This window comes from Centroberyx gerrardi, chromosome 18, assembly GCF_048128805.1.
Source record: "Centroberyx gerrardi isolate f3 chromosome 18, fCenGer3.hap1.cur.20231027, whole genome shotgun sequence".
In the NCBI taxonomy this organism is placed as follows: Eukaryota; Metazoa; Chordata; class Actinopteri; order Beryciformes; family Berycidae; genus Centroberyx; species Centroberyx gerrardi.
In genome coordinates, this window is record NC_136014.1 from 15,002,514 (window position 1) to 15,019,786 (window position 17,273).

The 17,273-nt window shown below is 41.9% G+C and overlaps 1 protein-coding gene across 1 annotated transcript; it reads left to right on the top strand.

The window, feature by feature from the left end:
* Positions 1-7,156: 7,156 nt before the first annotated feature.
* LOC139916608 (very long chain fatty acid elongase 4-like) lies at positions 7,157-15,648 on the top strand. The gene is made up of 7 exons (XM_078289742.1): positions 7,157-7,296; positions 9,434-9,525; positions 9,982-10,169; positions 10,811-10,891; positions 12,355-12,526; positions 12,827-12,954; positions 13,808-15,648. The coding sequence occupies exons 2-7, from the start codon at positions 9,459-9,461 to the stop codon at positions 14,087-14,089; spliced, it is 918 nt and encodes a 305-aa protein (XP_078145868.1). The 5' UTR covers positions 7,157-7,296; positions 9,434-9,458; the 3' UTR covers positions 14,090-15,648.
* The last annotated feature ends 1,625 nt before the right edge of the window (positions 15,649-17,273 follow it).

Genomic DNA, 17,273 nt, shown 5'->3' on the forward strand with positions numbered 1-17,273 from the left:
TGCAGTGTATCTGTAAACTTGGTTAACTCTGGTACAGATATCAGTCAGCAACATTGGTTTTGATGGAATTATGTTGTTTTATTTAAGCATTTAGCTTCATTTTATGAAGCACTTTATTGAAACATTTTATTCCTTATTTCTCTTTTTTCTTCTTTGTTCGCTGAGTGTGACTAAGACTTTTGATGGGACACAAAACAGGCCAGACAGGACAGCTGAAGCAAATTTAAATCTGCAACATAGCCTATCTGTCCATTACCCATGTCCCCATTATAGGCTTATTGGCTGAGCTGGTCCTGAACCAGTTGCAAATATAATTAGTGACCACAGTGTTGGAAGTGCCTCCTGTTGACTTCTGCTTTCCAGGCCACAGTTACAGACCCTCTCTCCTGGCCACACTTCAAACCTCTTGTAACACTAAAACTGATCCAATTACTCTTGTTTTGTGCAGCAGTACTTGTTTTCCTATGAATTTACATTACACCATCCAGTGTGCACTATGACAAATTTTACTTGACCCAATCAAAATAAGTGGCAGCGCTGGGTGCCAGCAAGGGAAAAGACCTGGCAATCAGCTTTCCTACAGCCATGCCAAGTCAGTGAACAAAGTGTACCTGCCTCCAGCTAGCTTCAGTGCAAAGAGCAAGATACTTTTCCTCAAAATGTTTTTGTACTCTTACACACATAGGGAGCAATACTGTTGACATGTAGATTGAGCATTCATTCAGTGCAACTATATAAGACCCCATAAAGTGAGTAATGAGGTTCTTGTAATTGTGTTTTTCACAAGTGGAGTCACAGTATGGAAGGGCATATTATAGGTAACTGAACAATAATTGGATTTTTACAAGTTGGGTTTGGTCATGGAGGTTGGATGACTGCATACTGGGGTCCATTCACTGCTGTCTCTGTAATCCAACTAAATGTGCTGTGAACTAAACCCTACAAGACCTCATCACTGGGTTGCAGGGAATGTAGCAGATGTCTACAAATAGAAAAGAGGAATAGGCAGAGAAAGCAGATTGTTACTTTTGAGAACTCTCTCACTTGAAAGATCATCTTTATAATATTGTAGCCAGAATGACCAGGATGTCTAGTTATTTTTTTTTACTAGTGAGTTTACGAGTCCAGTTTCATTAAGTGCATGAAAGAACAGTTTTTTAGGGTCAGTGCATAGGTTACTGTATGGCCGAAGCCAAGACAAAGAATGACATTCCTCCAATTAGAGCCAAGCCTTAGATTTCAACAGAAAAGAGAACACACCAAGCAGTGCAAAAAATTAAAATACCCCCCCCACACACACACACACATATATATATACACACACACACACACACACACAAGCATGACTGTTCTCCACAGACCAGAACAGTGATAATTCCTCTAACTCCTTCCTTAACTTTTTCTTAGTATGTGCATATGTGTATGTGTGTGTGTGTGTGTGCGTGCGTGCGCGTGCGCATGTGTGTGTGTGTGTGTGTATGTGTGTGTGTGTATGTGTGTGTGCGTGTGCGCACACTGTACACCGTGTGGCTGGACATGTGACATGTGGGAAAAAAGAGACAAGGAAAAGAGAAGAGAAACTCAAAAAGATGATGATGAATGAAAATGGTAAGAGACGAGAGATGGAAAGCAAAACACAGTGAGTGAGTGAACGGCAGACATAAATAGACGCTGCAGAAAGACTGGAACAGGAGTATGTTGGCTAGGGGAGGGAAAGGAAAAATGAATGAGACAAAAAGTGCAGCATGGGAAAAGAAAGTAAGGGCAATAATATATTCCACACATTTGAGATCATATGCAAAAAGCCTCTAAATATATGAGTACTACTGCAGTCATAAGACCATATGAGCTTAACTGAACACTGTGACTGAGGAAAATTGGTGTTACATCATCAATCTTGTTGAAAGATACTTTCTGCATGTGGGACCTGAGCACTTCTGGCAGGACATGAGGAGAGGGGAGGGGTTGCCCTTACAGAGAGGCCAAATGAGGACAAGACTGTGTGTTTGTGTATGTGTACGTGTGTGTGCATGCATACATACATATATGTGTGCACAGAGTCCTGGTTTTATGGGAAGCAGTAAAAAAGAACCCAGTTATCCTCAAAATGGCATAAGCTGTGACCTAACACCACATCTAGTGAGCCACTACAGACGGAGAGGGATCAGCTACTGAATGAAGTCAGTGAAATCCCAGCAAAATGCATATGCCTCTCCAATTAGAACCAGATGAGAAGAGTCTTATGGAATGGGCTTGATCCAGATCACACAGAAACTGTGAAGGAAAGCTGCACGCCGTAATTAGATGTAATTGGATATACTGTAGTGAGGGCCGGAGGACTAATTAGAGGAGTATGAATTCAGTCATTTATGTGCACATGGGAAAAATTAGATGTTGTTTGTGAGAATGATATAATTCAATGCGCTTACCCTGAACCAAAAATAGTTTTAGTAATATTTATTTATCTCAGGCAAAAAAGGCATTTGACAACAATGATTTAATATTGCTTTAGTGTGCATGTGCATTGTGCAAACACAGCAGGCACATAGACTGACAGAGATTTGTCACACGTAAACATACAGTCATTGCAAATTAACACATTCGTGTGCACACACACACACACACACACCTACACATCCACACAGAGAACCATTGAGAAAAGTAAGTATATATACACACCCTGAGAGCCAAATCTCCTTAAGCCTGTAATTTCCTGGCCGCACGTGCTGAAACAGAGGCAGGACTCATGAGAGTACATCTTGACTGAGTTAGAGTCTATCTCATTCCTGTGTGTGTGTGTGTGTGTGTGTGTGTGTGTGTGTGTGTGTGCGCGCGCTCGTCGTCTCACACATCACTGAGAACTGCCCAAATCTCTGCCAATGATGATATTATCGCGATGATGACAGCGTCGTGTCGGTGTGTGCGTGCGTTCATGTGTCGCATCTGTTTTTGAATGTGCAAATGGGGACAAACTCATATTTCACTGTACAACTTTTTTGACTTCCCCCCTCTCAGTCACAGGAGCTCCGTGTGAAAGAAATTACCCCCTCAATAGCAGAATGTTTTGGAAAAGTGGTATTTCCCAAAAGACTTCTTTAGCGCTGTGCTCTGCTCCAGAGGTATGTGGAAAATAGTTTGTCCCAGGTGGTTGGCTGTGAATGTGCCCTACAGTAGGAAACTTCCCTCGCACAGATTTGGTGGTTTGTGCACAGTGTGCTCCTGCATAAATCACAGGTTAATATATCTCTGATGGATCCTTCGGGTGCTGCGAGCGAGATGTCTGCTGTGTCGCGTATGCTGGGCTGGAAAATGTAAAATGTTTACACTTTTGGAAATGGCACTGCCAGATTTAAAATGAGATATCAAGACCAGAAAGAGTGATGAAAATTGTGCAAGATTAACAGATACAGAGTTCATAAACTGTAAAGGCAAGTTACAGGCCAAGGGGGAAGTGAAAGAAAGAAAGAAAGACAAAGAAAGAAAGAAAGAAAGAGAAAGCAAGTAAGTAAAGGAACAATTGATTGAGATTGGGACTGAGAGAGGGAAATGGGGAGCAAGAAAAACACTAGAATGAAAGAAAACAGCGACAAGACAGTGAGAGTAAGCCGGAAAAAGAAAATAGGAAGGGTGAAAAACAGAAGTTAATGCACACTAACACGATATAACCCTAAACTCCGCCCGCTGCTGCCCATACCCACCCCAACACACACACACACACACACACACACGTACGGATACAGGCAGTAGTCAAACATGGGTATTAGATAGTTCTGTTGTAACCACCATTTTATAAGGTCTCCAAATGTTACCAGGACTTGCCAACACAGCAATCAAAACCTTGTGGAAACGCAGCAAACATTCTGAGCAGGATATTGAAAGCGTATGAAGCCCTTATTAACCAGTGTAAAGTTCCCTAATCACAGCACAGAAGAACACTCTCATGTTCTCCTCTTTTACTGCATATAAACGTATTCTTTAGCTCATACATCCGTTTTGAGAATGTATATTTAGCTCCTTGCTGTTTGGTGTTCATCTAAACTGGCCTTGATGGTGTATATATCTATTGTACATGGATGTGAATTCATCTGAATATGAATAAGCACTCCCTGCTTCCTTCCTCTTCCCTCTCCTCTCACACTATGATCTTGGCCAGGTCCTTCATGCAACAGATGTCTCCTACCATCTTTTCTCATTTTTCGTCTCCTCATTTCCACTCTCTCTCTCTCTCTCTCTCTCTCTCTCTCTCTCTCTCTCTCTCTCTCTCTCTCTCTGATTTCATAACCAGCTGATGATTTGTTGATTGATTCCCCACCAACCTGAATACCTGCCTGGTTTCAGTAACTTTCAAGGTTTTCCCTTCCTCTTTTCCATTACATTTGACGACTAAACCCCCACTGAATGATTAGTGAGACATGACATTCCAAGCACCCATATGGATTATTCATCTGAAGTCAGAAAGAACTCAAAAAATGTGATGATTTCACATTTTAACTGAGGCAGTAATGACTGTACAAACTTATGGTTCCATATCTGGGCTTTTTTTTGCACATAATTTGACTTACAGAATTAGCCCATTAGCCTTATACTGACTGTTTATGCCAGCAATTCCAAAATATAGTCCAAATGTTGAAATAGCACAAAGCTAAACAACCATAATAACTCTATGGGACTCAGTTTTCAGATGGAAAAGTCACAGTAATCATGCCATCTTATACAGAATATCTGCAAGTCAACGGTTCTTCTGCAGTATATTCAGCGCTGATCTAAGTTTATTAAGTTTATTTATTCTGCCCACAATCTGCAGCCCACCCAACCTCCCAGGTTGCCCTGATGTGGTTGCTGGGACTGGAGGCCAGTAGTCATGAAATGTCTGATTATAGGACGGCCAACGTGCCTCCTTCACATTCTGTATCCGCCACACTGTGAATACGCCAAGCCAAATTGGTACCAGGACCACACAGATGTGCGAGTGTGCATGTGTGTGTGTATTTGTGTGCATGATTGTGTGTGTGTGTGTGTGTGTGTGTGTGTGTGCAAATGTTGTAGTGTGCAGTCAGGCAGGTGAATCTGTCTCTCCCTCTATCCCACTTACACTGGATGCAATGCTACACACAGCACTATGCAGTAATGCTTAATGTAAATACACATTTGCACATCTTCTATATTGCTGTAAATTCACATACCTGCTTCTCCGGTTTCCACACATTGTTATATTTATATTCTAATAAGGGTTTGAGTATTTCATATTGTATACATATTGATATTTTCATATATGTTTACAAAGTCATGTTTATACATAAATATACATTTATTTATATGTACATTATCCATACTCTTGCTTTGTTGCTTTGCTATTCTATTGTTTTTATTGTTTCATTGTTTTTTACTATTGTTATTGTTTCTACTGTTTTTATTGCCTATTTTATATTCAATTTTCCTTTTCTCTGCTGAATCCTATGATCATTGCTGCTGCAATGATGTAATTTCCCCTATAAAGATTTATCTTATCTTATCTCATCTCATGTGTTTCTCTCATTCATGCAAGCACATGCTAACCAAATGCAAAACAACCAAATAATGAAATAAATACACACACAAACACACGCGCGCACACACACACGCACATACACACACACACTTAGTTCTGCTGGCTCCTGAGTGTGTCTCCTGTCTCCTCTGTTTGGCCCTGAGCATGGTTCAGTACACAGATTTATGCCTCAGATTATGAGGGGAAATGAGAGAGATGTATGTCTCAGAATCACCAGCACAGAGTCATTGGAGCCTACCCAAGAACTGCTTCCTCCGTGCACACACACACACACACACACACATACACACACCCGCGCGCACACACACACCCACACACACACATACACACTACGCACTCCTTTCCCTTCACTGTTTTGGACTCTAGCAGGCCTTTGGACCACGTTAGTCGGGGACAGTCCAGTTGGATCTGTCACCCTACCTCATGGAAAAGAACAGAATAACAGACAGAAGTCTATAAATGACACTGGAAAAGGACAGAGCGAGGGATTTTCTTCCTTTCTAAATGAACCAGGTGCTCCAAGATAACGCATTCCACCCCATGCTGAAACCTGTGTGTCATTCCAAAAGCAACAGCAGCTCAAACATACAGTGCAGTAGTTTTACTGCTCGTATGAAAGGATCTGCTGTTGTTTGCTGCAGAATTGCAGCTGTCTCTGTCATTTAAATAGACAGCAGGCATGCAGGAGGCATTGCTTATGGGATCAGTGCAACAGAATTTCACATAGGCATTCGCCAATGTGTTTGTGATGTGCAGTAGCCTATATGGTGACTGTATATGGTGAGCAACACAGTGACTGACACTGACATATTACACAATGGATTGAATGACCAACATTGTATTTTGACATACATACACTGGCAGGATGTTTTGGCTAGAACGGAGCCTTTAAATGAAATGCAATGTAGACTTCACACATTACTGTAAGCCACACAAACTGAGGTCTTCTCTGAAGGCAAGTCATCTGTTGCTATGGGACAGTGACAGAGCAGGTGAGTTGGTATGGTGAGAGAGAGCAGGCGACTTGTGGATCCACTGACAGCATGACAGCACCATCTAGTGGGCCAATACAGGCAGAGTGGGGCGGGTACAAGATGCAACATCACCACCTACCTGTCACAACACTATCTCTACTAGCCAAACTACATGGATGCAGACAACATCAATAACGGAGTATAGTTATTAAAGGCTGTAGAGATCAATACGGTGTGGAAACACACAGACGCCTTCGTATCCAAACGGATAATTGCCCACAATGAGGCATTTTTTTCAAACGGGCAATAAATACCGGAGTTGGACATTGGGAAATAAAAGCGACCAGCTGCCCCTGCGCGCGCGGACACACACACACACACACACACACACACACACACACACACACACACAGACACACACACACATATACACACACACCTACACACACACACACACACACACACACACACACACGAGAGTGTAATTCCCGCATGCGCAAAGCCATACGGCTTCTCGGTGTCCAGGAGATTGCAAGAAGAAGATGCGCCTGGGCGGCCGACACGGACCACATGCATACTAGGCCTATCTTTGTGATAGATTTTCACTTGCCTTGTCTAGTTTCTTGCCAAATTCCTATTTAATGTCGCACTGTAACCGGCGCGGTGTAGAAACTGATAAGCTGTAACGGCAGAAGACGAAGCAGCCTAACTGAAGGGAGTTCGGCATCACGTTGCACCGGATGTCATTACACGCTCTTAATAAATATCGAGGAGGTAAGCAGCCACATCTTTCTCACTCTTATCTGTGACAGCCTTTGTGATCTTAATTCGGTTGTCAACGCGCTAAATGCATTTTCCCTGTTTGGGCCTAGCTTCAAAACTGTCGAGTTAACTCCCATTTCGGGGCCATAATTAGGTGGCCGACATGGAAAAGACACTGACCCTTTGTCTTGTGCAATTCAGTTATTTCTAAGTGATTTGGGCGAGACACGTTCATCATATGTTGATAGTTTCGCAGCTGTTTTATTACTGTGAAGAAAACTCATTCTCGTCTATGAGCCTTTCGCTCATTTGAACCACAGCCCACCCGTTAAGCCTGGGCATAAACGTAACATCCAGATTAAATGTAGCCTATATGTTATTTTATTCGGCTTTGGGATAGACCTGCTTTATAATAGATTGGGTCATTTGTAAGGTATTTTTATTATGAGTGGGCTAGTGTTATTGTAATCCTATTATATCACTGTGCAATTTTTATCCTGATGTTTCCATACGAACCAGGCTTTTATTTTATTCTCCCAGAGGGTGACATGTGAGCTCAGGCAGATAGCCATCCAATAGGCTTGTTATCACTTTAGATGATGCCTGTGCGAATGTGGGTCGCTCGGCATTGGTACTTACATCTAAGCTCGTAGATCAATTGAATTTAAGCCTCTTGACCGGCCCGAGCGAAACCTGCTGACACATGCGCCCCGGGTCTTTGTGTGCGCACATACCCGTGTTACCCTCCCTACCTCGTTTCCCTCCGCGGGCTACTAAAAACAAAACTAAACCCCTGTTGTCACTGAGTGGGTGTGTTATTTCAATGTCCTGCAGAAGTCTAAAAAAAAAAAAAGTCTACACACTCGAATTAGATGCTCCTCATCCTCGTGCAAGAGTTTCAATATTGCATTGAAACACAATCTCCACTCAGGACTGGCCTGTCTTTCTGCAAAGACTTAGTTGGCGGTAGTTACTGTAGACCTATACAGAGCAATTAATTATTTAGGGGACAATTGATCTGATACATCGAATTAATAATAGATTAATAAACGGACACCTGCTCTCAGGTGGATAAGAGCTGTTTATTATGTAATGCTACTTAAATAGACTCAATGGGGCACAGCACTTCAAGCATTAGATCTCTCTCACTCTCTCACTCTTTGTTGGTGGTGTACTATGTAGGCTACAGTGTTGGATGATGACACTTTATCACTGACTTTTTGATTTTTATTTAATCGTTGATGTCCTTTTGTTTGAGTTAGGGTGGCAGTAGTGTACGCTGCTGCTTATCCTGATTTATGTACTGGTTTCTGAATGGATTTGTAAGCTGAAGAGGTTAATGAAGGATTTTCTTCTTAATTTGAATTGCACACGTGTGTGCAAGCTAACATGTCTCATTATACTGCCTACACTCAGCCAAGTATGCCCAGATCACAGACAGTAATTAATGAGAGAGACAGAGACAGGAACAGAGAGAGGGGGGCGGCTGTATGACCCAATATCCTCCATCTTATCTCCTACAATTATATTAAACTGCTGTGACTGACCAGCAGTCGCAAGGATCAATGGAAAGTGCATTAGCAACTTGTGGAGGTAACGTTACCATAATGTTTCAAATGAGAGCAAGCGATGGGATGCCTAATGTGCTCTTTTAGGATGTTTATCATGGAAAGGGCTGTAATGGAAAATGGTTGCCTATGCATTCATTAGAAGCTGGAACACATCTCCTGCGGTAGCTGCTGATATGGAGCAGCATAAAGCAAATCTCTGCATCTTGTAAGAGCCCAACTTCTTGTGAAGCCAGTTAGGGTGTTGAAACGTATCCCCCTTTGGTTAAATCCAGACATTAGGGGCATCCTTACCAGGCGATTGAGCATGTGCAAATCAAGCATTGCAACAGGACTAATCATGACAGAGACATGCCTACCAATGGTTCAGATTTACAAGAGAATTTGTTGAAAATACCACATGAGAGCACAGAATGATTACATAGTGTAGAGCCGCATGCTACTAGTTACGCTGATACGATATGTATGGTCTCTAATTTAATGTTCGGGAGGCTCTTAACTGAGTTTGATGTCATCTCTTTGCCTCTCTCTCTCTCTCTCTGCTTCTCTCTTGCTAACCCCTCTCCTTTATCTCTCTACAGTATAATCAAGACCAAAGGCAGAGCCATGGAGGTTGTTACTCATTTTGTGAATGACACTGTAGAATTCTACAAATGGGGCCTTACTATAGCAGGTAAGCTGGGATCTTATGGTCGTTCGTAAATCACACAAGAGCAGTGTGCTGCTCCAAATTATGAATATATTGCATTGTTTTCTTGTCAGTGAGTCAGTTTCTTGTAAGTGAGTCAGCATTATCGGTTAATAGCTGGTGTATGCGCCCTCTAGCAGTGTACACTTTCAATATAATATACTTACTGTAAGTGTATTTTGACTTAACTAAGACAGTCTGTTTGTCTAACTGAGTGATCTCACTGAATATGACTTACTTGATGTACTAATATCACACCAAAGTGTCTACTGGTTGATAATGTGTGTGTGAGTGGGTGTGCATGTGGTTTTTTTTGTGTGTGTGTGTGTAACTGTAGAAAGTAAGTTTAATATGCGTTTTCTTTCTCTATCATTTTCTCTCAATACTCGACCCATAAGCCATACATTTTCCCACCACTGACATTAACCCTCTGTCCTCCAGACAAGCGGGTAGAGAACTGGCCGATGATGTCATCTCCCTCCCCCACTCTGGCCATCAGCTGCCTGTACCTGCTCTTCCTGTGGGCGGGGCCTAGATACATGCAGGACCGCCAGCCCTATACGCTCAGGAAGACCCTCATAGTCTACAACTTCAGCATGGTGGTCCTCAACTTCTACATCGCCAAAGAGGTAGGTGCCACAGCAGATTCAGCCTTGGAAGGACACATAGATGGCTGGATGTAGTTAGATGCACACATACACAATGTACATGCATGCATGCTCACACAGACATAGTATACTGTAGTTGTCATCTGTCAGAAGGCTAAAGGAATGACTGGGCAATCACTTCATTGAGAGAGGAGATGTGTTTTGTTATGATACAGCATAACTACTCAATTCTACTTCACAGCATCTAAGAAAGAATAATCAAGCTGCTGCAGAATGCAGAATAGTATGGATGCGCAATGAGTGGCTTCTATGATGCCAATCACTAGGCTTCCTGAAAAGTCCAATAGCTCACAGTTCCTGTTAACAAAGCACTCGTTTGACAGAAGCTGTCCTCAAAAGTCACAGTCAAAGTCAAAGAATCCCTGAAAAGAACTTGGATACTTCATTTGAAGTGACATCAGTTTCATCTTGTTTTTCACTTCTTATCAGAAAACAGAATATATGAGTGTAGCAAGTATCCTTTCCTATTTGCACCGTCTTTGTTTGAAAAAGAGTGGTACAGGTATTACTTTTATTCACTGCAACTTTGTTCTAGTGAAGAAATCTCAAAAATGTCTCTCTCTTGGTTCTCTCCTAAACTGTTGTTTCCTTCTCCTCATCAGCTCCTACTAGGCTCCAGAGCAGCCGGGTACAGCTACCTTTGTCAGCCCGTCAGCTACTCCAATGATGTCAATGAAGTCAGGGTGAGCCCCCCTCCAACACACACACCATCCCACACAACACACACATCCACCACGCATGCACACACACACACACACACACATGCACAAACAATTATATGAAGTATGGATTTGAATTCTGGAAAAACATTGTTAGTTTGCCAAACAATGTCTCAACCATCCACCAACCGACCACCTAATGGGACTTGGGTCAGTGGGGTTTTCTAGATCCTTACATTGTCAAAGCTTTTATGTCCACAGGGAGGAACGGTGCTGTAATCCTATTGTTGAGGTTAAGAAGATCAGTATTTATGTAGTGTTTAAGTGTGTGTGTACGTGTGTGTGTGTGTGTGTGCGAGTGGTTTTGCAGGGGGGTGGGGTTAGAGAAAGAAAGAAATGGCGAGAAAGAGGACTGAGAGAAGTTCATCTATCTTAGCAGTTTTAGGACCAACAGGGTGTGGCCTAAACTCAGAGAGGTGGGCATAATTGGTCTCACCACTCTAAAACGCCACCCTTATCTCCACCTTCTGGCTTTGCTTTCATGATGACATTACTAAGGGATAAGAGATACCACAGCACCATGGCTTAGAGAGTAATTGGATGTGTGCCTATGCATGTATACGTACATGTGTTAGACAAGAAGAAATAAAGAATGGTTCAAGAGGATAACACACAGAGAGTGATTTGTGGGATAGGGACAGTGGGATATCTTCCAGTGAGTCTTATTTCTGCAATACGTACAACTACATGGTTGTGTTTGGCTCCCAAATCCAACATGTCTCTATCTGCACAGGTATCTGCACAATTGATTATCAGTAAAAGATGGATTTCAGTTCAGTTGCTACATTTTTACATCATGTTCAGAAGACAATACAAATAGAGTGAACGCCATCACTACAAACCGGGCCATTACACACAGTTGCAGTGTAGAGTGACCACGTACTTCTTCTTATTAACCTAATCTATGTCTTCCAATGGCTCAGTATCCTATGACATGGATATTACTTTATGCGCCAAGCTTGAGGCTTTGGTTTCCCTTGAAACATGTTTACCAGCTTGCAGCAAACTTGAGCATGTAGCTTTCTGTTGTAGTCTTTTCAGTTAGGCATTGTTCACAAATGTAAAATCAAAATAGGTCTCTGGAATAGAATAAATGATATATGCCTCACTTTTGCTGACTGTCCACCCACCTGGGAATGAGCCGAAGGCTGGGAAGGACCTCAGCAGGACCTTAGGGACCCTTAAGTGATTGCAGCCTGTTGTAGGAGTGTGTTCTGCTGTTTCTATGTATGTGTTTGTGAGGGTGTGTGATGGAGAGAGTGGTGTGTGTTTCTGTGCATTTGATAAAATAACTCCCTAACCGTTGCTGTACACAAAACTCAACTGTGCATCCACGATCTCAAGCTCTTGCCAAAGATCTTCATGTGGCAGTGTCAAAGATCTAGATCTTAGAAATAACTCACTCCATCCCCATTTTGTGTCTTCAGATAGCATCTGCTCTTTGGTGGTACTATATCTCCAAGGGAGTGGAATTCCTAGATACAGTTTTCTTCATCCTGAGGAAGAAGTTCAACCAGGTCAGCTTCCTCCACGTCTACCACCACTGCACCATGTTCATCCTCTGGTGGATTGGCATCAAATGGGTCCCTGGTGGACAGTGTGAGTAAACAGCTGGGGGAAGGAGAGTTTAGAAGTGGGATTGTGTGTGTGTTTGTGTGTGTGTGGTTCATAGGCTGTATTGGGATAATAGGATATCTTGACAAGATGTACACATTCAGTGTGCAGCTGTACGTGAATGAGTTTTGACTTCATCCAAATGTTGAATGCACCAGGTTCTCTTTGTGCTTGAATCCTCTTCATTTTACTCCTGAAGCACTGACATACAGTAGCATGCTAGCCTTTCATAAGTGGCACCATCCCCGTCACATCTCAGATTTAACCCCTTTCACCTTTCCACAGCCTTTTTTGGTGCGACCATCAACTCTTCCATCCACGTCCTCATGTATGGGTACTACGGCCTGGCAGCCTTGGGACCTCAGATGCAGAAGTACCTCTGGTGGAAGAAATACCTCACCATCATTCAGATGGTGGGAATCTCTTTATGGTTATATTTTTTGTAAAATTGTTCTGTACAATTGCATTGATGTGTGTTTGCTGCCATGCCGCAGGTGCAAGCATGTAAATTTGAAAAAACAAAAAGTTGCATTAATGCAGATGTTACAGACGGACAGCAAGTCATGAAATCTCTTCCTAAATGATGACACTTTTCAAAGCACTGTTACCTATCATACTATTATATTGCGAGGATATAATATTGCTACTATTACACTATTATACTGCTATGAAATTCATGGTCACTTGTAGTCTCACTAGTCCCCAGGTCATATTCAGTAGGGTCTTTGAAACAACATTTGGAAGCATTAGAAAAGGCAAAGTGAGCTATCATCATTTCATCAAGGCTTTAACATGTTCATGTATTTTCTTTGGTCAGATAGACCAATGTTTTATTCAGAAACTGATTAGTTTTGTGATATTTCCTAGTTTGTTACTCTAGTCTAGTTCCATGATAGTGCTCATTTTGATGTTAAACACTACATCTGTCACATTCTCCCACTTGCAGGATCATGAACATTTTTACAAAAACAAACTAGGATCCTTATGTGTCCAGAAGGAACAGTTTTAACTAACGCATATTTGCTCTAAAGATACCTTTTAATGTGGCAGAAGTATAAATGTAAGAAGAAGTTAACTCCGTACTGCAAATATATTAGTTGTATTTTGGTCTTTTAAAAGTATGCCACACTTAACCATGTAATACAGGTGTGCCTTACTTATGTTGTTTCCTTGTATATTCTAAAGGTCAATGGGATCCTCTTTGCTATCTTTTCAGATTGTTAATTGCTGTGAACTAAACATGCACACGTTTTCTGTGTTCAACAGATCCAGTTCCACGTGACCATCGGCCATGCTGGCCACTCCCTCTACACAGGCTGTCCTTTCCCCGCCTGGATGCAGTGGGCTTTGATTGGCTACGCCGTCACCTTCATCATCCTGTTCGCCAACTTCTACTACCACGCTTACCGAGGCAAACCATCCTCCGCCCACAAGGGAGGCAAACCCGTCACAAACGGCATCTCTATGGCAACCAACGGTCATAGCAAAGTGGAGGAAGTGGAGGATAACGGAAAGAGGCAAAAGAAGGGAAGAGCGAAAAGGGAGTAAAGAAGGAAGAGGGCTCGCCTCTCGACAAACAACAAGAAGACAGTTGTGTTAAGGACAGGAGGGAGGGGTGGGAAGGGTCAAAGAGAAAAGTTCAAACCTCCACCATTCCTGCACATAATGTAGGAGGATGTGATTTGTGACCAACTTGAAAAGGTGAAGGGGTAGCAGTGTGTATTTGTTGGTGTGTCTGTAATGGGTTTTGGTTAGGGAGGGGCATGGGACAGGGGTGTTGGTTGTCTCCATAACAGTTCTTTTTTACAACAAGAAAACTAAAATGCTGATCATGCAAGCTCTGCTGTTCTGTCCAACTGTGTTTTGGACCATAATAGGACCAAAACACAATCACAGGGACCCACAAACTGCTCAGCATCCACTACCTTATCAACCAAACTTCACCTCCATCTTTTGTACTTTGGATTCCAGTATTGTTTTAACTAAAAGCTTAAATAGTCATTGATATGCTCATTTATTTTATAGTGCTCTGAAAGAGTTTTTATGAATTTAACTATTAACAGCAAAAGAGTATGCAGAGGTTTATACCAAAGATGGTTATTTTTTTGTGGTGGTTGGCTGGGGGAAATTCTTGTTGACCAATACTTAGAGTTGAACATGGTTGTAGGCGAGTGAAAAGTTGCTATATGAAGATATTACCAGTTCTCATGACTGCCATTTACTGTTTTTGACTACCCAGAACACTAAGGTTTAAAAACAGTTGTCCTTCATCTACACCACCCACCTATTCAAATATGTCATGCACTTTCCATCTTTTGCTGTCTCAAACTGACTTAACTGTGCTGCAGTTCAGGAATAACACCATCTTGTTTTGTTTGTATTTGTGATGAATTAAAAACTTGTTTTAAAACGTGTGGGGGGAAAACAATAGATTTTTTTTAGTATTTAAGCAGGTTTGTGGGTATCTTTGTTATAATATATATATATATATTTTTGTGGGTCCTCATGATTTATTTCTTTTTGCTGTGCAATGTAGCCGAGGTGCAAGTGTCAGACACAGGGTTGAGGTCAGTTCATGAATGAAGCCTCGAATTCCAACTGAGGAATTGGAATTGGAATTTCAAAAAAACCTACAGGAAACATAATTGGAATCGAATTGGAATATAAATTCTGTGAAATTCCATGTTTTTTATTTTTGTTTTTTCTTGCCACATATCTGAGATACATACATACATTATGATTGAATGTATTTGATTTGTTTAACTGTCTTGTATTTGATTCATAATGTTTAGCAAGTCAAGACAACCTCTTTTCTTAGAAGTGGAATTTCATGGAATTCAATTCTGTTTCCTGTTATTTCAATTCAATTCCAATTCTGTTCTTAGAGCTGGGTGCAATTCCAATTCCAATTCCAACTCCAGGAATTGAATTGGAATTTACCATACAATTTACCATTTACCCCAACCCTGCTGTCAGAGAGGGAAGTTCAGCTCAATATTGTCTCACTGTCACGTAGGACTGAAGGGAAAACTCGTCCTGAAAAGAGCTTTTTTAAGAAAACAAACAGTTTTTGATTGTTTTATTATTAAAATGAAACCCATAGAGCTTCTGGCTGCAGATATAATGGAAATAAAGAGGATGCCAGCACCCCGAATTGTGTGTGTGTGTGTGTGCGTGTGTGTGCTTGTGTTTGTGTCTGTCTGTGTGTGTGTGTGTGTGTGTGCATAGGCCTGAACGCACACAGTCCTACAGCACCGAGTGCATTTGCAAAAACCATAGGAATCCAATCACATTAGTGCTAAAACAATGGTGTGCCCTACATATGGGATCAAGATGTTACCCATCAAGAGCTAGGTCTACTCTGTGGCCATAAGGAGCTGAAGCCTTCCCCACCCCCATCTTCTAAGTTCCTTCTCTATAATCATTCCCCTATCCCTTCCATCCCTGGATCCATAGGATGGAGAAGGCTCCTGCTATAGGTGTGTGTGAGAGGGGAAGAGGTGGCCTGTGTCTTTGGCCTGTCCAGACAGATCTGCCCTAATCTTTGGGGCTAAATTGGCTTTAGCTGTAAAAGAGCTTATTTCCACGTCACTCCACTAGTTAGCCCAGAAAATCAGGTCACTGGAAGAGGAGCCTTCACTAATCTCCCATCAGGTTGCTACTGTATCTCTCAAACTGTATGGATAACTTTAACATTTGCCTAAAATATACTGTGGATATATAGTGTGAATGTACTTCGATATGCATTTTAGGAAATTATATAGACATATTGGACTAGATGCATACAAATCTTGAGCTCTCATGATTGGATAGCAGTTAAAAGATAATAAACTTGCACCACATGTCACAGAATCTGTACTTTCTGGCACCATATGTTAGTATACAGAGAGGATTTTCACAGGAAGTACCCAAGTGACATCAATGCTCCTAATTTGATATCCAGCCTTTTTTCCACACACTCTCCATCCATTTCTTTGTTACTCTGAAACAAACACGGCCTTCACCCGTCGTTCTTTCACCACAACACATCTTCGATTCACTAATGGCATCCATTAAATTATTCATCCACTACCCTTTTCCTGTTTTCCAAGCACTTCATATTATACCCATTCACTTTCTCTTGACATCTTATAACATCAGTATCTTTTCAAAGCCTAGTACAGGCTTTCAGTATATTTTCCAGGTATGTTTTTGGGAGAGTTTTGCCTTTTGCATTTCTTCCTCTCATACAAACAGTAATTTTCCCCTCATAGTTCCTTCTTCTCCTCACCAACTCATGCACTTTTCACTTCTTCCTCCCCCCCATCCTACCCACACTGCTTTGCACTCCTCCATCCCCATCCTGGATCACCACCATCTCTCTCCTTGCAACCATGGTAACAGGGTGGAGGAAAGGATGTAGGGAGGACTAATGATGTAGACATGAACAAGAGAGAAAGAGGGGGGGGGGGATGAGATGAGTGTGTAGAGGTGTGTTAGTCCTCCTCGGGGACACAGAAGGATCTATGCCAAGGACTAAGAGGATTGCAGGAGACCAAGGCTTTTCTATCAGGCATTTAGCACAGGTCACTATAACCTGCAACCCTGCAAATGCAGAAACGTGCACACACACACACACACACATACCATGAGTGGAAGCGCCCTTTGGCACAGACGTAAGGACCAGATTAACTAGTATGCTCTTAGTACATTATAGCGTTGTATAGTAGCATTTTAAGTAGACACACACCAC